The sequence below is a fragment of the Magnolia sinica genome, chromosome 13 (assembly GCF_029962835.1).
Source record: "Magnolia sinica isolate HGM2019 chromosome 13, MsV1, whole genome shotgun sequence".
NCBI lineage: Eukaryota > Viridiplantae > Streptophyta > Magnoliopsida > Magnoliales > Magnoliaceae > Magnolia > Magnolia sinica.
This window is the reverse complement of record NC_080585.1, coordinates 12,515,723-12,541,060: the sequence shown is the minus strand read 5'-3', so window position 1 is coordinate 12,541,060 and position 25,338 is coordinate 12,515,723. Positions and strand designations below refer to the sequence as shown.

At 41.2% G+C, this 25,338-nt stretch overlaps 1 protein-coding gene across 1 annotated transcript; it reads left to right on the top strand.

Annotated features, from left to right (window-relative positions):
* The first annotated feature begins 1,185 nt into the window (after positions 1-1,185).
* LOC131222849 (uncharacterized) lies at positions 1,186-25,058 on the top strand. Its single transcript, XM_058218067.1, has 7 exons — positions 1,186-1,634; positions 4,548-4,675; positions 4,783-4,968; positions 5,422-5,517; positions 5,603-5,674; positions 17,317-17,433; positions 23,552-25,058. The coding sequence occupies exons 1-7, from the start codon at positions 1,298-1,300 to the stop codon at positions 24,857-24,859; spliced, it is 2,244 nt and encodes a 747-aa protein (XP_058074050.1). The 5' UTR covers positions 1,186-1,297; the 3' UTR covers positions 24,860-25,058.
* Positions 25,059-25,338: the final 280 nt, after the last annotated feature.

Sequence of the window (25,338 nt, the reverse complement as noted above, 5' to 3'; positions counted from 1 at the left end):
GTGTGGTCTGCTTGAGCCTTGCTTCTATCTATTTTTTGGCTTATGCCCATAGATGACCTGGGAAAATGATGGCATGGATAAAATGTTCATATCATTGAGGTTCACGCTGCTTCAATACATTTTTTGAATTTGACATAATGATGTCAACATCTAAAATAACTTATGAAATTTGCCATGGTAAATAATAAATACATAATTCATTTAAATTATAATTAAAAACAATTTATCAAACAATCCCTTACCGAATCATTGGTAATCCAGTGAAGAACCAGCTAGATGAACGGTCTTGATCATCCACTTAAATAATTTTCCTTATGGGAGGTTGATGGCTTGATTTATCACAACACACTCGTTTCTCCGGTGAACATCACGCGACCTTTTCTGCTAGGGTTGGAAGTGGGAATCTCACCCCGAAAAGCTTTGATACTCCGATGGAGTACTGCCGTATGTTATGCAGCCACTTATAAATTACTCATACGCAGTAAATAAGTAATCCAAATCATCCGATTTAATTTAGATGTAATACGGACAGAGAATTACAATTATTTGATCATATCACCATTGGATTGGTGGACATTTATTGAACGGCTAAAAATGAAAAATACACAATGAACCTGTTTTAAGAAGCGTCCACTGATCCTATTAGTTTTAGATCGTTCGACATCCTGGGACTGTGACTCAGCGAGATTGAGGTCCACAAGTTAATTTTAGTATCTTATTTCACGTGTGTTTCGTGTGCCAGCATACCAATTCTCATACGCTTCCAGAGAGTCCTTTATGCCCTGGGACTGTGGTGGACGGCGCTTGAATTTTACAGATTGCACATATGCAAATCAAGTCAAACCGTCCAAATCATAGAACCTATGGATTGGAAATACGAATAACTAATCAGATAAATATATTCTCTTGTTTATAAAACAGGCTCCATGCTTCTTCGTTTTTTTTTTTTTTTTCTCGTGTCGACCATCCATTGCATACCTTATATAATCGACAAGCAAAGGAATCATCTTTCAGTAAAGTCATTGTTTTATAAAGCATTTAAAGCGGCCCCACAATCTGGACGGTTTATCTCAAGTTACCTGTCCTCCCCACGTATGTAATATCCGAGTGCCTGCGTATCATCGAGCACACGCTGCTAGAGTACCAAAGTTTTTCGTTTTTTCTTCTCGCTTCGTTTCCTCTTCTTTTTCCTTATCCGGTGGGGGTTTCACGCCTCCATTTATTTCCCGGTAAAAATATCGACCCTTCTCGCAAAATCCTTCTAGGGTTTTCTCGTCTCTCTCTCTCTAACCCATCAATGGCGGAAGATCCTCAGCTCGCTTCTCGAATAACACCAGTCGATAACAAGCGAAAATACGAAGAAGGCCAGACCCCTCCTCCATTGCGACGGCCTACAGGCTTCTCTGCTCCGATCGCAGCATCTCCATCTCCGGATTCCAATGCCCCAGCAGCAGCAGCACCCCCTCCTTCCTACAACACCGTCCCTCCCCCAACGGATGAAATCCAGGCCGCGAAGCAGCGGGCCCAGGAGATCGCGGCCCGCCTCTTCAACAGCGCCGAGGCGAAGCGCCCTCGCCTCGAGAACGGTGGATCTGAGGACTCCAACGACAAAGGTTTTGGGTCCGTGCTGGCAGGTCAGTAGGTTTTGGAGCTACAACTCGGGAGTATGCTAGGCTTTTGCTATTTGTGTGTTCTGCTTTCCGATGAATTCATCCACACACACATTACATATGATAAATGATTCAGTAGTGTCAAGTGTCGCCCTCTGCGGGGCGCTGTGGCGTGGTCCGGAAATTGAAGCTGTCCAACTTGTGCGTTCTGCCCTTTTAGGTCTGTAGACACCACACCCAGAGTGAAAGAGCTGATCTGAGCACTGTGGGATCCCTAAACCTAAGCCCAGACAAGCCCAAACCACGCCCAAACCTATGCCCAGCTTAAGCCCAAGCACAAGCCCATTCAGCCTCAGGCCCATAATAAAGATAAAGGGGCCAGCCCAGAAGGATACCCAGACCTTGCTGGCGTATGATGCGCTGCCTGCCACATGGATTTTCGCGATATTTTATCACAGGGTAGGTGAAGGAGAGAGACAAAACCTCACCTCGGGCATCCCGCTTAAGCTGAAATGATCCTCCTGCCCCTAGTTTTTCATCACATTATGCCCCATTCCAAGCCCCTTAGCCAATAAGAAGTTGCCACGTGACGCATATGTGCCATTAACCAATCACAACTTCCCAAGCCTTCTTTAACCCCTAAACTTCCCAAAAATCACAGAAATGCCACCCATAACACCTGTAAATATCCCTATTCCATCTTTTATCACTCACCACTCACCAATAACCCCTCCGCATCCATCATCTCACCCAGGGTGAAAGAGTTGATTTGAGCACTGTGGGACCCCTAGAACTAAGCACAGACCAAGCCCAAACCTAACCCCAATTTAAGCTCAAGCCCAAGCCCATTCAGCTGTAGGATCATAATAAAGCAAACATGGTGAACATAGAGGATACTCAGACCTTACTGGGCCTCCTAGTAAGATCCGGGCCCGATCCAGGTGGTGCTCCGCCTACCACGTGGATTTTCACAATATTTTATCGTGGGGTAGGTGAAGGAGAGAGAAACGAAACCCCACCTCGGGATTTCTACTCGGGTTGAAAAGAACCTCCTCCTACCCCAAGTTTTCCATCAAATTACGCCTCATAAAAAACTTCTTACCCAATAAGAAGTCGCCACATGGCACATCCATGCACTCAGCCAATCACAGCCTCCCAACCCTTCTTTAATCCCCAAGCTTTCCAAAAATCACAAAAATGCCACCCATAACACCTATAAATGCCCCTCTCCAATCTTCCATCACTCACCACTCACCAATAACCCTTTTGACATCCATCATCTCGCCCATCCATCAAGGAGAGAAGGAGAGTGAAAAGAGAGGAAGCCCTTCCAGCCTTAGGTGAGCCTAGCCAAGCCCAAATCCTAGTTACCTGAGCTACCCGAAAGGCTGATCCTTCCCATTCTAGTCGATCCTTGCGACAACCCGTTCACCCACTCAACCTGCTCAGATCAATTTCATTCATACCTGTACTAGCATTGTGCATCATCACTTCATCTCTAACCCCCTTTCTCCCCTAGTTTTTCTGAGTGTATGGTCTAAGACTTGCAGGAGTTCCAGATCCTGTCCATCAAAAGCTCAGATCTATTGGGATTGGGACATTGTATTTGTATCACCCCTTCATTCCATACATCCACATATCTTGCCTGCATAATGCTAGTCTATCCGAGGGTATGCTCGTCGGCTTGCTGGTTCCCCGGATCATGCTCATCAAAAATTCGGATCGACTAGAGCTTTATTGTTTCTTCTGTTAGTTGGGTCTAGGTAGAGAATTTCTCCCGATCCTTCTCTTGAATTAGGCACTGCATTACCACACCGCGCATCACCCATTCATTGCACCACTCAGACGCAAGAACTAACCCAATCCCTTATATTTTGTCAAGTCCTGTAAAGTAGAGACCGTATTCTTGTATGAGCAGAGAGGGTGCTTAACACCTTACTTCTCTGTTACTGTGGTACCTTGCCCAGAATCCTAGGTTGCAGATCAGGAGTCACTTAGACAAGGGAATCTCTGGATTATCTAGTTCATAGGTTTTGCAGGGTCTAGGTGATTGCGGAGATTTGAGTATATGCTAGTGGCGACTCTAAGTCAAATATAAAACACCCCGAGTCACCACTAAACAAGGAAGCCTGAAAAGGCCCCCACGAGAGCAATCCACCTGCGATCCAGTGTCCACAAGGTCCAAGGCAAAAAATCGGCCTAATTCATGACTCTGGGGGGCTACAACATAGGAAATAGTGGAGTTGTGACGCCTGTGGCCAGCTCTGACTGGGGTTCACCATGTAGCCCCAAATTCAGGCAATTCCGGAACTCTAGTGGCCCGCACCATGCGGTTTCATGGTTCTATACATGATTTTGCACTGTTCCTGATAGTGTGGCCCGCCCGAGTTCCCGATGTGTCTTTGTTTGGTGCTCACCATGATCGTGTGCTCAATTGAAGGCTGCAATGTCGGACACCCATTACGGTTGGCCCTGCAGCAGGTTGACTTTTTCTTCTTTTTCTTCTTCTTCTTCTTCTTGGGGGGTTACCCCATTCAAGGGTGCCCAGTTTGTGCTGGTGTTAATGCTCTCCTGTAAATAGTGGTTTGCATCTGATTTTGCTGGTTCTGCTCCAAAAATTGCATTTTACCTTGTTCTTTTCCAGATTAATGCTCTTCCGTCAAACCAATATTGTTTCGTTTTTGTGACTGGCTTGCATTTATCTGCTCTGAAATTGCATATACCTGGTGATTGTTTGTGCACCCATAACAACATTTGGGGAAAATGGTATCACCCGGATTTTGATTTCAGGGCTTCCAAATGCAGCCAGAGGAAACACTTTGCACTCTTTTGGTCTGTTTGAATATTTCTTATACACGCACACACACACACACACACATACATATATTGGTTGTGACAATTTCTGAGTCTCATGCTCTCTATATTTGTTGGTCACAGATCTATCACAGAAGCCTCCAGGTCAACAAAATGCATATTCTCAGTTTGGTACAGCCCTGCCCACATCAATAACGGCTGGATATGGTTTCCAGGGTTCGAGCAAAAAGATAGATATTCCAAATGGAAGGGTAGCAACTCACTCTTGTGGAAATTTTCTTTTCTTTATTTTTCTGAAGCTGTAAATGACATCCTAGTAGTAGCAGTTTAATCTGTAAGCTTTGATGATTTGGCGCAGGTTGGTGTTATCATTGGGAAGGGTGGGGAGACGATTAAATATCTTCAGCTTCAGTCGGGAGCTAAGATTCAAGTGACCAGAGATATGGATGCTGACCCTACTTCGCAGACTAGGGTGGTAGAGCTCATAGGTACTCCAGAGCAAATCAGCAAGGCTGAGCAGTTAATTAATGACGTTCTTGCAGAGGTATTATTTGTCTTGTGAGTTTGGGGATTTCTATCTGCATTGTTTATTGTGGCTGTCAGTGAATCCTTTCTATACACATTTTAATATTTATATATGGGTTTTCTATGCCACTGTACACCTTCACATGGCTACATGTGCCAATCTAACACAGCTGTGGCTACTCATCTGTCCAAATGTGTGTGAAAGAAGTGGATTAGAAAACTCTCCACTGGTCCACAATAAATGTACAATCATACAGGTGGACCTTGAATCTCGGGCCATTTCATCTATGATGGTGTTCCTGATGCACGGCTCAGATGTTCCACACATGACAGGTGCTTCTGGGCTTGGCAGAGCTCTTTATGTTTGCCTGTGGACCTCACGAAACTTCTTTTTATTTTATAGTGCAGATATATGTTTCTCTTCTTTTGTTCTCTTTTAAATGTTTTAATTAACATGCTCTAATTGATGCAGGCTGAAGCAGGTGGTTCTGGGGTAGTTGCAGCTCGTAGATTCAGTTCTGTACAAATTGGAGCCGAGCAATTCACGATGAAAGTTCCAAACAACAAGGCAAGCTATATAATTATTTGTGACTAGGTGCTATTCTTTGTTTATGGATGCACTATGAATGAATTTTTATTGATTTATTTTTCAGGTTGGTCTGATAATTGGTAAAGGTGGTGAGACAATAAAAAATATGCAAGCCAGGTCAGGAGCGCACATTCAGGTTAGTGACTAAGCACACCTACGAGGCTGTGACCTGTTATGCTCATTTCTCAAGTTCTACCTTCTTCAATTTTGCTTGATACAATCACTTTCTAAAATTTGTATATCAAGTTTTGGGAGATTCTTATATTGGATACATTTGACTTGTCTCTCTCGCTCCCTCAAAAAAAAAAGAAGAGAAGAAAACAAAACAAAAGATAGGTTTGCACCCTATAGGTGAGGGTTCGATTCCCCTCCTTGGCTTTACCCGATACATGTGGTTGTGGGTGATTGCGTGTATTTGCAGGGATTAGTCTCACTTCAAAAAGAGGTGGGGACATCCTGTGTCTTCAAAAAAAAAAAAAAAAAAGGAAGCAAAAGAAAGGGCAAATTGTATAAACGTTTGAACAATGGAATTTATTTATTTATTTGAAGAGTAACGAACATTTTATTAAAAGACTGCTGAGATGGCGCAAGAACCAATTACAACCGAAGCGAAAAGGAAACAAATTTACAATATTCTAGAGATTTGATACAAGAAGCCCATTCAGCCATTCAACTACGAGAAGCTTCACTCTGGAGACGGCCTCCTCCGCCTTGGACTCATTTTGAAAGCACCTTCCATTCCTTTCCCCTCAGGTAGACCATAATGAAGCCAATAAGGCTAACCTCCTAATTGCTCTAACCTTCCTTCCCAGCCGAACTCCATGTCAAAGCAAAAAATAGCTTCCCAATTGACTACGACATGACCCAAGGAATATCGAAGAGGCCAAGGAAGTAGCTTCACACCTTTCTCGTGAACAAGCAATGGATGAAAGGGTGATTAATTGACTCAGCATCCACCATGCGCATGACACACATTGGGAAGAATTATAGACCTCTTTTGGAGGTTATCAATGGTAAGAATTTTCCCCCTTCCTTCAAGCCACATAAAGCCGCAACTTTTGTAGGGTCCCCATAGTGCCAAACATTTGCCATGTGCTTGCGAGTGTCATCCCTTTTAAGCCTTATAGAAGGACCATATTGAGAAGCATCCTTATTTATCCTTTAACCATATCATTCTATCCCCTTCTTCTTTAACTGGCATGTGGAGGTGAAGACAATCAAGAAGCCTCTCAAATTCTTTAATTTCCTCATCTAGCATATTCCTTCGACATGGCAAGGTCCACACCACTTTAGACCCAATGAAAGAATAGCACTTGGAAACATGATATCTCTTTCCATAGATAGACTTACACTCTTGGGGATAGTGCTTGAGTGAAGGTTCCCCATCCCATGCATCCTCCCAGAAATGAGTTCTCGCCCCATTTCCAATCAAGAACCCGACCCCCATGTTGAAGTTGGGCTCAAACCTAGATATCCACCTTTAGCTCCGCAATGCTTTGTAAAGAAGAATGTTTGACACCCCAACCATTTACTTAACATTCATACTTTCCTACTATGACTTGCCAAAAGGAGTCATCTGTCCTGGAACGCCACAGCCACTTCACTATGAGAGCCATGCCTATCTTCTTTGAGTCCCTAATAATTGCCTCTCCCTATACGACCTTCATATCTCATCCTATCCCATAAGATGAAATCTTTTCCCATCCTCCGATCCTTGCCACAAAAAAATTGCATTTTAACTTTTCCAACGTAGCTAGCACTAGAGCTGTACACGAGTCGAGTTAGCTTGGTCAGCTTGCTCGATTCGACTCGAAAAAGCTCGACTCGCCTCGGCTAGAAGTTGGATTCGGACCGAGTCGAGCTAGTTTTTGGAGCTTGAAAAAATTTCGAGCCGAGTTCGAGCTTGCCCGATCTCGACTCAGATTGAACATCAACTCGAACCGACTCGGATCAAATAAGATCGGTGACTTGATTATTTTGATATGGATGTTGCTTGCCGAGTGTTTGATGAAATGACTCAACAAAGTGTTGGCGAGGAAAGAATGGATATGTTGGGTGTTTGATTTTGATGTCGCGCGCCGGGTGTTTGATGAAATACTTGTAAAATCTCATTACTATTTTGCATTCTATGAGAAATTTAAGATGCAATCCAGGTGTTTGATAAAATGCTGCACAGGCTCGAACTTGGCTCAAATTGGCCCGAGTTGCTAACTGAACCGGGCTAAGCTGGCTAGACAAGCTCGAGGACCGAGTCGAGCCGAGCCGAGCCGTGCCAAGCTCGACTCAGATCGACTTGTGTACAACTCTAGCCAGCACTATCTTTGTGCATCTTAAGAGGGATAAGAAATAGAATGGGAGATTTGGCAATGCTGCTTTTATGAGAGTAATGTGGCCAAAGAGGGAAAGGTATAGTCTTTTCCATTTTGATAATTTTCTTTTAAATTTCTCCACTACTACGCCCCCATAAGTGCTTTGTTGGCTTCCCAATGCATGGAGGAAGCCGAAGATAGGAAGATGGGATATGGATCCTCTGCGACATTAAAAAATTCTCGCCATCCTCTCAACTTCCTCTTTTTTTTTTTTCGAGTGATAACAACAATTTTATTAAAAAGCTCGCAGCAAAGCGAGAAAAGAATACAACCCAAACTCAACAATCAAGTAGAAACAAAAAGATTAGCAGCCGTGGCTGCATTTACATAGATGGCCCAACCTAAATAAGGCCTTTGATTTTCCTAATAGTCTCATCCACGCCCGCACTTTCATTTCAAAAACAACACCCATTCCGAGCTCCCCAAATATTCCAAAATACTGCCATAATGATCACCATTCACTTGCCTTTTCCAACTTCTCCTGTGCCAAGCCCACAAAGGGTCTTCCACCGTCTTCTACATCACCTGATCTGTGTGAAGTAGTAACTGGAAATGCTCCCAAGCTTTGCAAACAAAAGGACAATGAATAAAAAGATGATCAATCTTCTTTGCATTCTCCATACACATTAGGGGTTGTTTGCTACCATGGATTTGAGGGGATTTCAAATCCCTTGGTTGTTTGGCATCATAAACTAACCGGGGGTTTCAAATCCCCTTAAAGAGGGGGTTTGAAATCCACGGTGAGAGCTTGGATTACACCTAAAATCCTTTTAATAGTTGCATGTGTATCATGTGTGTCACCATACTATTATTCTATTGGGCACATGGCCCACTAATGATATAAAAAAAAAAGATTATCAATTGCATCACTATAATTACTTTAATATGAAGATCAGCACTGTCCAAACATTGTCCATGTAAATCAACAGCTAAAAATCGTTGGTTAGTCACTTGGACATGATCTTGTGCTTGTGGCCCACTGAGACTTAGAATTTCATCATTTTCGGGCAAATCATATATTTCAGTGTGCTTATTACAACCATTGTGTCAAACATTACATACGTCACTAATTAGAGATATTAAAGTTGATTTAGTAATTAAATTCAAACCCCCGTAAATATACCATGTATTGTTGCTTTTGGATTAACATTGATTTCCAATCCAGGGTGCCAAACACAAGAGGAGGATTTCAAATCCAAGGGGTTCCGAATCCACGCTCCCAAGCAGGCCCTTAGGCAAATATTAGGAAGAACGGAGGATCTCCTTTAAAGATTGTCAACCATGAGAACACTCTGACTTGCAAGCCGAACGAGGGGGTGAGGGGAGCTGAAAAGCAAATGGACAGAGAACTTTCCCGAATGATGCTCTGACCAAATCAGCAAATCCACTTCTTGAGACAGGGGATATATATACTCTTGAAGCAATCCATTAACCTGGTCGACTCAACAATCTCCTCATCCATCATGTTCCCACGACAAGGAGGGTTTTACGCCATCGAACCACTGCAAAAAGAATAGCAACCGACCATAGGAAAAAGCGATCGGGAGTGAGGCGAGCCACTCTAGGGAAGAGATCTTGGAGCGCATGGTTGCCACACCAAAGATCTACCCAAAATCGAATGTGATGCCCATTTCCATGGGAAAAAGAAATCCCCCAATGAACCAAATAATCTGTTGCCGCCATCGCTTTCCAAATACTAGAAGCTCTATAAAGTGAGGACTTGGCAAATCATCCACCCTCCTGAACACCATACTTGTTAGTGATAAGCTCCCTCCAAAACCTTCCCACTTCTATATCAAATCTCTAAATCTACTTCCTAAGAAGGGCTAAATTCATATCACCCAAACTTTTTAGGCTGGCCCCACCTGCCTCAATCGGCTTGCACACCTCTTCCCATCTAAAGAGATGGAGTTTCCTACCATTCTTAACATCTTTCCGGAAAAAATAAAATCTCCTCATCTCTTCAAGCCTATCCAATATCGAAGTAGGGCATTTGAAATTGGGCACTCGCACCCCTAATATCTCACTCTTGGTGATGTTAACTTTGAGGCTCCAAACTGCTTCAAAGCATAAGATCACCATCCTTAGCCTGTCCACCATATTGTCATTTGCACCACAAAAAAAAATAAAATATAGTGTTGTTGACGAATTGGAGATGTGAAGTTGGAGGGTTCTCCTTATCCACTTTGAACCCACTAATGATTCCTACTTCTCGATCTTTGCTAGCATCCTACTTAATCCTTTAGCCACAATGACAAACAAGGAAGAGAGGGGGTCACCTTGCTGAACTCCCCTTGATATTGGTACATGTAAATATTATATTAGTAGTTGAGTGCTCTCACTTTGCTTCATTAATTTTTCCGATGGTTATCGTTGAAACTAAGACAAGCACATGCTTCATTAATTTTTCTGATGGTTATCGTTGAAACTAAGACAAGCACCTGAAACCTTCATAAAAGAGAAATCTACCACTTGGATGATATCAATAGGCTGGTTTTGCTTTACCATATTTCCATCACCATCACCATCACCTTCATTTGGTTTTCAAGTCCAAATGGGATCCCTTATCCATATTTGAGTATTTGAGTGCCAAGTTTTTGAAGGATCCCAATATCAAGGTGTTATCTACGTCCATCATTGAAATAAGGGCAGGGAGTTCACATGATCTGTATATTCGGAATAGATCAATAGTGAAATTGAAGAGATGTATCTAGGCAAGATTCACTTTAAATTGATTATTCCCTAGATACATACGTCGTGGTATTTGACGGTTAAATCAATTTGAGAAAGGTCTAAAGTTAGAGATTTAGCAATAGGCAATGTTGCTCCAATAGCTAACCAAAGAGCCATTGCAATATCTTTCAAAAAGACTTTTGTAGCTACTGGATGATGAAATGGATTTTGGAATTTATCAACATGCGACCGACTTCTCAAAATGACTTACATGAAGGTAGCAAACCCTTCGATGTGATGGATTGAGGGTGTGCCCCAACCAATCCAAAAGTCTAATGGGAGCAAGGTATCCCGTATCGGTATCGGTTGGCGTAACAGTGTCCTCCAAAACCGATACGGATACGGAGGCGTAACGGCCCGTAACGGCGCAAAATTTTTTTTTTGCCAAAAAAATATGAAAAAATATGGATTAAATCCAGAATATTCTAAGCATTCCAAATATGCATTCATTTATAAATTGGAACATGTTTATGGTGGTGTAACGGTCCACTCTTTGGTGAGAAGTTGTATCGGACTGTCTGATGAATTTATGAACCAGATAACCTGAATTTGACTACAAAATTCATATATTTAATTTTCTAACTATCTACTATCAATGATAGATATATTAGAATGAATGTAAAATGAAAATATTTTACATCAGGTGTTTGCAATTATTTTTGAGGAATTTCTCGAACATACCTGTGGTCCTGTGCAGTGTGGTGCACCATGCACGTGACTGTGATAGTGTAATTCCTGTCTATGACCTGTCATCCTCAAGTCAAGAATATTAAAAAAATAATTAGTAGTGTCTGATATACTCCCCTGCAACTTGATTAAGGATTACTTGATTGGTTGTCAGGGGAGCTATTTTAAATACAAGTTCGGCAGTGTCAAGTGTGTGCATGGCTTCTTGCAATAATACTATTGTGAGCTGTCTGCTGCAACAAATACTTACCTTAACACAAATATATACTCACAAGTCACAATCACAAGTCACCACCAAAATGAAAATCTGCTTTTTTGTGGTTGCTCGACCTCCACATCATCGTCATCATCACCATCAGGCTGAGGCTGTCCAATAGGTGTAGGTGCTACATATCCATAATATCCAGTGCCAGAAGGAAATACTAGATCAACGAAACTAGAGGATGACTGATCCTGACTAGGCAACGACTCTGACCCGGAATAAGGATATCCACCAGTGCCCGTCGAATAGCCATACTGGTGCCCATACTCAGGCTGTTGAGAATCTTGAGATTGAGAGTGCGTCTGCTGTGATGAGTAACTTGGATTTGGATCTGGATATCTATAATCATATGGATATTGATCAGGAGGGCTACTCCAACATGAATGTGATGGAACAGGCTCAGTATAACCATCATAATTCAATTCACCATAAGAATATCTATCATAATAACCAAGACCATGAGCCTGTTGATGCCGGACCTCCCGGACCGGTGCACCACTAGATGTACCCACCTCCCGTTTGGCCGTATCGTGACTCGGTACACTCATAAGTCCGACCTCGTGTACCAACTCGTCGCGCTCATCGACATCGTGATCTGTAGACGGCTGGATAGGGCAGCAACACCAGAAGTGCCAGCACTGGGGCAGGGGGGTCATCGTCTTTATCCGACACGGTCACGCTACCACCGCTCGTACTCTTTTGTTGATCTTGAGCCGTATTCGTACGTGGTATAAACGTTGCCCCTCTTACGGGTCCAACACATCTGCACGACTCTCTTGTTGCGCTCTGCGTATTTCGGGTCATCAATTTCCAATTCTTCACTATCCTCTTCAATTTGTTTTTCCCTTGTTTCCAACCAAGGTAGAAGTGGGTCATCCTCATCATAAATATTATCCAAGTTTATTGGACAGTAGTCTCCGTCATCGACAGCTGTAATGCTCCTATGATGTCGCCGCATTCTTAGTTTTATATTGTAGTGCATGAAGACAAGTCTATCTAATGTTCTAGTCCAATCTATTCCTATTCTTTGAATGAATGAGCGCAAAACAACTCCAATTCCTTTCGCAGCTAGAGGAAGATGTTGTCTGGCTCAAAATTTCTACTGCAATTTTTGGAGAGCCTTCGTACTCTCTCCGAAATTAATCCACCATTCGGCCGGTTGCAATCTAGATACTGCATGCTGTGCAAGAGCATCTCCAAAGCTACCAAGGCGATTTCCAAATGTATCTAATTCATTTAATGCCTTTATTTGCAGATCTAAGTAAGGCTCTAATCACTTTATCAAATATTATAGACCGACACGAACTTCATCATCCGCAACAAATGATTGGGCATATCTATACCTAGGATTTAGGTAGTAACCTGCTGCATGAAGATCGTGATGGAGTTGGTTTGTCCATCTCTTGTCGATCATCTTCCAATAAGTCTGCCAACTTCTACAATCACGTTGAATTGCAAGCTTTACCTTATCCATGACATCATTTAGGAAGCCCATGGTAGGTGCTTCATCGGATTCAACAAGACGGAGTACCCTCATTAGTGGCTCCATCACCTTTAGGATCGCCTTGACCTTCTTCCAATATTTGTTGTCCCGTATGGGGTTCACACCTTCGACCAGTGTCCTTCCCGATGTCTTCTTCCCATGTTTTGTGTTGAGCCATTCTCGGGAAGCGAACATCTCACTCAACTCTTCTCTATGCTGGAATAAACTCTCTAATGCTATAAAGTTTGTTGCGAATCTAGTCGCCGCAGGCCTCAACAACTCTCGTCCTTTCGTAAACTTTCTCATTATTGCAACTACTTGATTATGGTTGTAAATAAATGTCGTCACTTCCCTTGCCCTTTCGACCATTTCCTTAACATTCTTCTTCTTCCCAATATCTTCCAATATAAGATCAATACAATGGGCAGCACATGGTGACCAAAAAAGATGTTTTCTCTTATCCATCAACATATGTTCTGCAAGCTTATATGTTGCTTCATTATCTGTCACAATCTGCACTATATTCTCTTCTCCAATCTCGTCCACAACTTTATCCATTAGTCCATTAATATAAGTAGAATTTTTTGTTGCCTCTGAGGCATCAATTGACTTGTGGTATATAGTTCCTAAGTGGCGGTACACTATGAAGTTGATCATACGTTTGTTGGGCCAGTCCAACCATCACACATGATTGTGCATCCTCCGGCTTGCCATATAGGTTTAAAGGTAGCCACGTATGCTTTCACATCCGCATACTCGCATCTGTCCATTTCCCCTAATCTCCTTAGCCGTGGGAGCTTTTATTCCTTCACCGCTTCTGCCGCATCAATTACCACTTGCCAATATGAGAATTGGCTGCGTTAGGAGGTATGTTGGCATGTATAAATAACTTTGTCCGCTCTACCTAATTTCTCAACGGAAGTTCTACTCCACATTTGTTTTATTTTCTTTTGTTTAGTTGATTCTTTCCTAAATAGGATTGGATCAATAGAGGGTCTCCTAGGCTCATTTACTTCTTCATCCAAACGTATAGGGGCATTATGTGAAGATGTCTGTCGTCGGCTCCCAAACATACGTCGTAACCCACCAAACTTAACCCCCCCCACCCCCACCCCCACCTGCAGAAGCAGTTGCATTTCCAGTTGCACTCCCACTCCCACTCCCACTGCCCCCCCTGTATTACGCACTGACCCATGGGTGCCAAACATGCGCGACGTTCTTCCTCTTCACGAGCTAGACGCAAGCTCTCTCTCCTAGCTATAGTAAATTCTCGATCTGAATTTTCGTCAGAATCAATAATATCTTCATCACGAATGCCCATATATTTAGGACCAAACACTTCCTGTCGAGCTGCATCCAAAATATCATCTTTCTTCTTTTGTACAGCAGCACGTTTACCCTTCGACTCATCCAGACTAGCTTGCATTAAAAGCATTATCTCTTTCGGTACTCTACAACATGGCGCAACTTGACCCTTTCGATGTGCCAAATGTTGTTTGAGACGGGTAATTCCACCAGTCACTAGTCTATCACAATACTTGCACTTCATTTGGTGCCTAGTACTACCAACCCTCTCACAATGTTGCCATCCAATATCATCACTTACTTGTTGTTGGCCAGATCCAGACATTTCTTTAGGCTTAGGTAGACACTAGATAATTAGATTTGAGTATGAGTGTATGACCTATGTTAATAAAGATGATTTTATATTCTAACTAAACCCTAAGAAGCTCCAAGGCAAAACCTGTCCAATATAAGCAAATAAAAACATAAAGTCACTAATTCGAAAATAGAAAAAAATTATAAAATGATACCCCAAATCTGTAAAATACACATTAACATGTTCTACTATGATTAACATATCACATGGCATGATTAAAACAGTAAAACAATCATTAAAAAATTATTTTTTAAATTTAAAAAAGAAGGGCCATAATTCATGCGTAAATAGAAAAAAATATTTAAAAAATATAAAATGGGACCCCAAATCTGTAAAATACACATTAACATGTTCTACTATGATTAACACATCATATGGAGTGATTAAAACAGCAAAACAATCATTAAAAATTGATTTTTTGAATTTTAAAAAAAAGGGACAAAATTCATGCGTAAATAGAAAAAAATATTTAAAAAATATAAAATGGGTCCCCAAATCTGTAAAATGCACATTAACATGTTCTACTATGATTAACACATCATATGGAGTGATTAAAACAGCAAAACAATCATTAAAAATTGATTTTTCGAATTTTAAAAAAAAGGGGCAAAATTCATGCGTAAATAGAAAAAAATATTTAAAAAATATAAAATGGGACCCCAAATCTATAAAATGCACATTAACATGTTCTACTATGATTAACACATCATATGGAGTGATTAAAACAGCAAAACAATAATTAAAAATTTATTTTTTTAATTTTTAAAAAAAAGGGGCAAAATTCATGCTTAAATAGAAAAAATATTTAAAAATATAAAATGGTACCCCAAATCTGTAAAATACACATTAACATGTTCTACTATGATTAACACATCATATGGAGTGATTAAAACAGCAAAACAATCATTAAAAATTGATTTTTTGAATTTAAAAAAAAGGGGCAAAATTCATGCGTAAATAGAAAAAAATATTTAAAAAATATAAAATGGGTCCCCAAATCTGTAAAATGCACATTAACATGTTCTACTATGATTAACACATCATATGAAGTGATTAAAACAGCAAAACAATCATTAAAAATTGATTTTTTGAATTTTAAAAAAAAGGGGCAAAATTCATGCGTAAATAGAAAAAAATATAAAATGGGTCCCCAAATCTGTAAAATGCACATTAACATGTTCTACTATGATTAATACATCATATGGAGTGATTAAAACAGCAAAACAATCATTAAAAATTGATTTTTTGAATTTTAAAAAAAGGGGCAAAATTCATGCGTAAATAGAAAAAAATATTAAAAAAATATTAAATGGCACCCCAAATCTGTAAAATGCATATTAACATGTTCTACTATGATTAACACATCATATGAGATAATTAAAACAGCAAAACATATTAAAAAAAGTATAAATACCTATTTTTGACAAATTTATGAAAAATGGCCCACCAAGCTATGATTCAACAAAATCCGCCAATATAATGTGTTTTTTCCTCAAATATCCAGCCAAGGTTGGTCGAAATTAGCAGTAGAAGGAGTGAGAAGGAGTTTGGAAGCAAGAAGTTTCGAAAAAACATCAAAAACGGACCTTAAAATGCAAAAAAAAATGGCCGTTTTTCGACCGTTACGGCGCTGACCGTTACGGGTGACCGTTACGCCCGTATCGGCCGATACGGGTACAAAAATTGGAATCGGCCGTTTCGGCCCCGAATCGGGTAACGGTGCGTACCGTTACCGTTACGTATCGGCCGTATCGGCCGATACGTAACCGATTTGGCATTCCCTGAATGGGAGTGGAGATCATGGCTAGGTATGCCACTTGAATGAATTGGTTGCCTCTCGCCTACTCCTGAGCCTCAGCCTCAGCCTCACTTAGTCAGTAGAAGGTTCCAGTAACCATACCACTAGGACCCACACACACACACCAAAATAAAATGGAGGCCGTCTTGGCCTTCCACCCAAGTCGGCGAACATAGTGAATGCTAGAACTCCTTGGCCACTAGGTTCTCTGCATCATTCAGGAAGGCGGCTGATGCAGGGCAATTAACCACTTGCTTTAAAAGCTCAAACTGTTAGAGTATGGTGAATTAATCCCTTTATCTCATAGCCTAGGCCGCACATCGCATGGGTTAGGACCTCGGCTGAACCTCTTTCGTGGGCCCCAAATCACAAGGGCCGCCCACCCCGAGTGTGTCCCCGCATCCTACGGACTACCCCACTTTAGCCCGGTGTGAAATGCGCATTAATCACTCCCGGTGAGGAGTCTCGAACACGAGATTTCCCCTGTGGGCCCCAAATCACATGGGTCACCCACCCCGAGTGTATCCCCGCATCCCACGGGCTACCCCACTTGAGCCCGGTGTGAAAATGCCCCTGCATTAGTAGCTATGGAGCGTAGCGAGACCGTATATCTCTAATTTTCTTTTCATTGGTTCAGTAGTAGTCCATTCATGATTCATTCAGTGCCTGCTTGATGCATATGTATGTTATACACATTGTTTTCAGCTTATGAAGTAAACTTCATTTTATAGTAGTATATTATTCTTGTGGTGATACTGAATGCTTTCCCTTTTGTTTCCTGTGCAGTTGATACCCTTGCATCTTCCTCCGGGCGATACATCAACAGAAAGAACTATACAGATTGATGGCACCAAGGAGCAAGTAGAATCTGCAAAACAATTGATCAATGAAGTCGTTAGTGAGGTATGTACAGATAGAGCCTTCCATTGGCCACCACTGGTTTACACTTGCATGCCTGAAATTAGTCAGAGGATAAATCATGTCTACTTGCAGTTAGGAAATATTGTTTTTTCTCCTCAACCAGTGTTCCGTCCTGAGTTAATATGCTACTGGTATCTCATAATGCATTAAACTTAGGTTGCGTAACTGCATGCATGGGATGCTCTGCTTCTAACTTGCCCTGATCATGCAGAAAGATATTGTAAGGCCTTTCCAATGTATTCACTGTTCAAATTGACTTCTGGCATGCTAAGTTGTCCAATGTGCACTCAAGCATATGTTTGGTCATTCCATTCCCATGAAAAAACAATGTCATGGAAATCGTGCACTATGATATTGTGTCAAAAGAAAAGCATTGGTCAAGTGAAATTATGTGATTTTCATCTGCAATTGATTGTTTCTGACTAATATGCGATAGTAGCTTTGTTTTTGATTTTCTTAAGGGTCTGTTTGGTATTAGGATGGCAAATATACTGCAGTAAGAACATCTTAAGGCAAAGGCGCAATTGTTGTTCCTTTTCCTTCATTTCTTCCTTAAGCAGGCAAAGCTTAATATTAAAAACTTTTACAATATGATTTTTTTTTTTTTGGTGGTGTTACACTTTTCAAAATTAAAAGACAAGTAACAAAACGTTTTGCATCTAACTACCAAATAGACCCTAGGCAAAGCTTAATATTAAAAACTTTTGCAATATGTAAATTTTTTCTTGGTGGTTTTACACTTTTCAAAATTAAAAGACAGGTAACAAAATGTTTTGCATCTGACTACCAAATAGACCCTATGTCCCAAATTCATGCTATATTTCTGTTTTCATATGCGTGAGGTAAAATGCCGATTTCATGTTTAAACTAATTTTATGTATTCATGGAGGAAATGGTATGGGTTTCCAAGATGCTCTGTATCTTGATGAGTTTATTTGTCTATTTATTTTCCATTTTTGATAATTAAAGAACTTTATTAGAAAAGGAGACTTTAGCCAGCATGTTTATTCTTGGAGGTTGGCAATATGGGTGGAGGACATTAGGGAAATTGTAGAGGTTCATAATTTCTTCACTTCCGTAGGTATGGAAATGCTGTAGCCAGTTGACCATTGAGGCTTGGAATCCAGCTCCAGTCATTGTTGACGGGGCTTCCCTCCCTCTCTCTTTCTCTCTCTCTCCCTTTCTCTCTCTTGATGATGTCAGGGCGTCCCCGCCCTATTTTTTTTTTATGATGGGGGCTTCCCTCTCTATTGGCTTCCCAGATGAAAGGCCATCAAAAATCGGTTTGTAGACCTCAGCTGATAGGCTTTCTAGCTCTTCATGATTTTTGCCACCGAGCAACTTTCTTCTGATCTTATGACTAGATCATCAGCTCTAAAATCGAGGGTCTGTATGAGAGCTGAAGAAACAATAGATCTTTTAATCCCTATGGCTTTGGTTGTCCCAAAGCATTTGTTATTTGGGGACCTATTCATTCTGTTCCATGAGCATTTTGCTGTCCTTATCTCTTTAATGACACAAATTTCCCATTCATCCAGTTTCTGCAGCCAAGTGATGGCCCTATAGTCAGTCATTTCATGAAGCATCCTTTTCAGCAACCATTCCCTACACCTACGTTTGATATTATTTGTCTCTTTAATAATTTCTCCTTTAGCTCCTGAAAATTCCCATCTATATCGTAAGTGGTCCGCAACCTGCTAATGCACATCTTGCTTATGCATTCTCATCCACATTGATGGTGGGTGGGTTGTAAGCAACATCTTTGGGATCTGGCAGCTATGGCCAGACGGTGTTAGCTGTTGCTGTCATCATGAAATCATGTGGTACACTGAGTGATTGTTGTTTGATCATGATTGTCACGTCACAACTGCCTGTTCGAATTTTGTGATGCTTATTTGCTTTTTATATTGATTTTTTTAATTACTTACAACAATATTTATTCTACTACTACTGTATAATATTGTTTAATTTTTCGATTATAGATTACTTTGTTTCATCTCCTTTGTATTTCTTGTCTTTTGGGAGTTATCTTCGGAGCACAATAGGTCTTTGGGATTTATTACAGGTCCTTGAAAAATCTAGTCATATTTATTCTTCTAATCCTGGATTTGTAGTACGTGGATGTTATTCTTTTATGAATCTTATGCAAATCCCATGTGTTAATTTCTTGCAGCTAACCTGCTTCCGTATTCACGGAGTGTCTTCTTTATTTTGATAAATGGTTATGTAGTTGTTTGTTTAACCTTTTATGTTTGGATTCACTCTATAGAGATGGTTTTCTAGTCTTGTCTATCCGCTGTCTTAGTTTCAGTGGCGTGGCTGGTTTGTGATCTCCATATCCTTAAATATCATTTTTATGTCTACTAAAAATCCGCTAGGTATGGATTTATTCCAAGTGTACTCCAGTACTTTCGTTCTTTCTCTTTGATCCATGGATCTGTTAATTGGAAGATTGCAGACATGTGATGGAATTCTTTTTGTCCCGCAACCTGCTCATTTGAGCCCATTCATGCTGCTCTAATACTAAAAAATGCTGGTTCATCCCTTCTTTTTGTGTTATTATTGGTTTCTTCAGTTTCCTGCTGCTATGTTTTATTTAGTGGTGGATAACTGCTCATTCAGAACTTGTCACTGTAAGCAACATGCAAGCAACATCCTATTGGTCAACATGGGAAGTGGAAAAATGATTCTGATTCCAGAAGTACTTATTTCTTTGAGAGATTGTTTGGACCTGTCTACTACATTTATTATCTTGCTCCCTGTTTATGAAAGGACTTTGATAACCAACTATATACTGCAAATAGTGCACTGAATCTCTCATAGATGAAATCGTGATTTAATGGCGAGATTATGAACCTGCAGGATTATTTGGGTGGTAGAGTCCATGTTTTTCCATGCATATCTGCGGTTAGCTCTAATTTCTCACTGACGTTGGTTGTGGAGATTGGGCTGAGAATAGGTCAGTTTTTAAGTGGTCTCACGTGGATTTGGGCGTTCTGAAACTTCTATAAGGGTATGGACACATTTATTTCTCTTTTAAGTTGTAATCCTGGACCTGTCTGCTGGATTTTTTGAACCTTAGCTTGTGGAAGCAGGTCTTCTCTTCAATTTCATTAGGGTCAACAATGTAAATGCTTCGTTGATTTCCAGCATATGTTTTACAGGTTCTTTATGCATACCTGAAGCCAGTCTGATAGTCATTCTTAGCTTAGTGTCTGAGTGAATAACTGCTGGGAGATATCCTGAGCCAATTCTGAATTTCTTTATTGTCTGTGTTCATTGCGTGACTCAAATATTGTTAGGAGTTACTGCTGGATTAGCTATTCTTGGTAACACAACATGGTGCAGGTTTATAGGCAAGCCCGTTGTTGGTTTTCCTTTGGCATGCCACCATTATGTTCTTGAATCTTGATCCTATAATTTCTACACTGTTAATGACTGTTAATGAGCAATATTGCACATATTGTCTTGGACATTCTGTGCTCGAGGACAGAGAACTTCTGGATCATTGACTTTGTAGTGTTCATTATGAAAAATTGCACTTCCAATATCTTCTTGTATCCATCAATCTAATATGACTTGTAAAGAAATACAAGTTGTGAATTTTGTTGTCATTGTTATCTTTTTCTGTGCAATATGCTTCTTTCAGTCTCACTGAAGATCTGGAAGAAAATGCACAGCTTCATCCTTGTTTTCAGTTGGAGGCATGAATCTTTAATCTATATAGTCTTCAATGCTTCATTTGTACCGGAGCAGCCTATTTTTAGTAGATGTTTTCTTTGTCGGTTCCATATATCTTGGTGGAATTTGTAGTTGCTATTTAGGTTTATAGTCTTGAACTGTGTATGAGCTGAATATGTACTTTTATTTCCTGTCCAAATGTATTACCATTTATGGGGTTTTCACATTGAAAGTAATTGAAATAAGTGAAAATGTTTTCTTTGGTGAAGTAGCTACCCTCAAAGTCTTGTGGCTTTTACTTATCCATTAGGACTTCCAGTTACCTCTTTAAACTTGTAGTGACTGATATAAATGCTATTTCTCATGGTAGCATTTTCTATCTTTTAGCTCATCTCATTCAAAATGAGGGCTTAAATTTTTGGTTGTGTATATGAACATGCAAAGCTTGTCTTTGTGCTCTTTTGTGTGTAAAAGAAACGTGATGCCAATGTAATCTTGACCTTTTGATGGATAGGGCTATTACCCTCTGCTTTCCTTAGTGACTGAAATGTCTTTCCTTTCTGCGAACAACTGTAGCGATGCTGTTTATGATATTTTTATGGAATTTTGAATTTGATCTTTTTTCTTGCTGGACAAATATCTGTTCCTAATGTCACAAATTTGTAACCCAGGAGATGATAAAATTGTCTAACACTACTTTGCTGAGTGTTGCTGGTTTCTCAGATAGTCAGATGCAATCACGTGGTTCTTGTTCAGTCAAGCTAGTATGGGTTTGTTTATGAAGCATAAACAGAGTTTTTAGCCTTGATTTTTGCAGCTTCTCATGGTCGATTCCTTCTAAGTTTTAGAATTCATGGCTACCTAGAGAAGTAATTCATTAAGTTTGGGGGGGTGGTTGTTCACAGAGCCTTTGTTGCTGCGAATGTTCTCCCAAGAACGACCAAGCTAGTCCCATTTTTTAGCACTCAGGCATATGAAAGTGAAGTCTATGTTCTTGTACTGGTGTATGCATGAATTAGCCTAATCTCATGGGCAATGCTAGATTTGGACCACATGGGAGCTTATTCCATTATAGATGGCATCCAGCGTGGATGACACCTGCTCATCAAGGAGATATTAGAAATCCCAATCCTGAAGTTTTCTCGGAAAGGGCTGGTTTGGCATTTGATGTGGATTGTTGGATGTCCGGGTTAAGCTTTTGACAATGCTGTGGAATGTGTTGTTCTTTCGACGATGTTAGCGGTTGCTTTGATGTTCATCTGGTGGGTTGTGTTTATGTTGGAAAGTTTGTGAAGGTATCCCCCCTCTCTCTCTCTCATGCGTGTTCAAGTCCCTGAGCCAAAGCTTCTTGTTTGAAGGAATTTTCTTGGACTTTGATTTTGTATTCTGACTACAAGATAATTGTTTTGAATAATCTAGTGTTCTATGTTGCGTTACTTCGATCTTGTTTGGAGCTCATCAGGATGCTGATTTCTGTTGCTCTGTAGTATGTTCAATCTGTTGCTTTTGGCAAGAGTTTATGGATTGCTTTGACTTGGAAATGCACCATTTGCCTTGTTTGGGAATTATGTCAATCTTTTGTCTTTATGGGTAGGAAGCGATTCAGGGACTTAAGTACTTGTTTGCAGTGTTCTTGAACCTGTCCAATGTCCTCTTTGTACTCGGTATGATGACTTTCATTGGGCTATCATTAAAACCATTTGTTATTTGATTAAAGCTATTGATTTTACCTGGCACTCGAGCTTAAGTGCGACTATTTCTTACCGTAGAAACATTCCTGTGAACAATACTCTCTTCTTCCTGATGGCACTGTGCTGCTCAAACCTGTAAAATGTTTTTGGTTTTAGCAATAGTATTATTGTACCAATTCATTAAGGGACATGATGTATTGATAGTCCCAATCTAGTTTTGATCACAGATGATTTTCCTAGGCTAGGTTTTGTACTGCTAGATGCCTTCTATGTTTTTGCTGTTGACGGTGAATGAAGCATCTATTGGATGCTCTAATGATACAAATGATATGATCCTCTCAATCATAACATCTAAAATCTAGTTGCCAGTTGTTGGGAATTAGTTTCCTACTGTTATGTTTTATGTATTAGATCTGCATATAGCCTTTTGCAACTATCCTTTTTTAGCACCCATTCACTTCAAGTAGGGAGAGGATGGGCATCTGCTGACGCAGGCTTGAACACTTCACCTCACTGTGGTAAGTAGGCATTTTCCTCTCTTTCCAATGCAAGTGTGATATGCATCAAAACTCATTTAGAAACTGCCTTTGATCGTCCCTTTATGCTTCTTTATGATTGACCAATAAATGCAAATTCCTTTGTTTCTGCTGTAAGATCACCGTGTGTTTTACTTATTTGTCAATGTGAAATGGTTACCCGGGTTCATACGAGTAGACATTCCAATGCAGAATCGTGTTAGAAATCCAGTGATGGCTGGAGGATATTCTCAGCAAGGTTACCGTCCCCCACGGCCTCCGGCAAATTGGGGCCCACCTGGCCCCCCAATGCAGCAACCTGGTTATGGCTACATGCAACCTGGAGTGTATCCTGGACCTCCACCTCAGTACAACACGTCTCAGCCTCCTTATGCAGGTTATCCCACCCCACCAACATCTGGTGGGTACTCCTCTGGGTGGGACCAAACACCTGTCCCGCCAAGTCAGCAAACTGCACAGGGAAGTGGGTATGATTACTATGGCCAGCAGCCTGTGCAGCAGCAACCAGCTCCTGGAGGATCTTCCACTCCAGCAGATAACACTAGTTACAATTACGGCCCACCAGCAGCTTCTAATTACAACCCTCAAGGTTCATATGGGGAATCTAATTACTCGCAGCCACCGCCAGTTGGGCAACAGCAAGGCTTTAGCCAGGATGGCTATGGCGGCAGCTATCATGCACCTGCACCTCAACCGGGTTATACTCAGTCCCAGTCGAATCCACAGACAGGATATGACCAGCAACAAGCCTACAGTGCAACACCAACGTATGGAAGTGTGGCCAATCCAACTCAAGATGTAGCAGCTTCCACTTATGGAGCTCCGGGGGCCTCCACCCATGTTCCTCCATCCCAGCAGCTCCCTCCACCTACCCATCCTCCAGCTGCAAACCTGCAAGGCTACTCTGGTCAACAGCCTCCTGCCATCCCGACAAGCTATGGTGCTCAAGCAGCTACCCAGCCTGGTTATGGAATGCCCCCGGTATCGCAGCCAGGTTACGGAGCTCAGCCACCAACTCAGACTGGCTATGGGCAGTCTGGGCCATTAACACAGCCTGGCTATGGGCAGCCTCAGGTGCAGAAGCCGCCCACTACTCAGCCCATTTACGGGCAATCCCAACAACCCACAACTTCTCAGGGGGGCTACATTCAGCCAGCTCCAGTGCAACCTGGATATTCGCATTCTCAGCCGCCCACAGCACAATCGGGTTACAGTCAGCATGACCCTAGTCATCTTCGGGCCCCACCTGCTTTTGGTTCGGGAGCTCTTCAGTCGGGCTATGGGCAGCAGCAGTCATATGGTGGACCATCACCGGTGGCCCAGCCTGGCTATGCTCCGCCACAGCAGCAGCCCTATGGTGATTCCTACGGGGGTGCATATGCGCAGCCTCCCACATATTCTACTGACAATGCTGCAGGGGGGAAAGTGCATGGGGCCTACGATGCACCTCCAGCTGGCCAGCCTGTTCAGAGTGGAGTTGCCAAAGCCTCACCTCAGTGACGCCATCTGGTAAGTAACTTTTAAGCAGATTTAGGATTTTATTTTATTTTTTTGTGGATTTGAATACTGTGATAGCTGCTTTTTTAGTTCTAGGTATATTATAGTTTCTACTGGTAAGGTTGTTTACTCTGGCTGATTTTGACAATGTTATGGCTTACGTTGTGGTCAATCAAACTTTGTGCATCTGCTATTATTCCAATTGCAAATGGGGAGCATGGATGATTTTTATTTTTTATTTTTTCAGAAAAAGGGGAATAAGAAAAGCAAAAAAAAAAAAAAAACCATGGATGACACATACCCACCCTACACACATCTTAGTTGCTTTTCAGGAGGGACATTGTATACTATCCAGACAAATAGTCAGACTGGCAGTTCAACCATCAGGTAGGTCATGCATGTACAGAAAAAAAAGTGGATGGTCTTTTAGGCTATCGTCTCTGCCCATATAAGGCTATCAATGAGCCGGGCGTGTGCCCAGA

Excerpts from the sequence above, each read along its gene's own strand:
- LOC131222849 (XM_058218067.1), top strand. The coding sequence starts at position 1,298 with ATGGCGGAAGATCCTCAGCTCGCTTCTCGAATAACACCAGTCGATAAC. Across the intron at positions 4,969-5,421 it reads TTAATGACGTTCTTGCAGAG|GCTGAAGCAGGTGGTTCTGG; the intron begins GTATTATTTGTC and ends TAATTGATGCAG. Across the intron at positions 5,518-5,602 it reads TGAAAGTTCCAAACAACAAG|GTTGGTCTGATAATTGGTAA; the intron begins GCAAGCTATATA and ends TTTATTTTTCAG.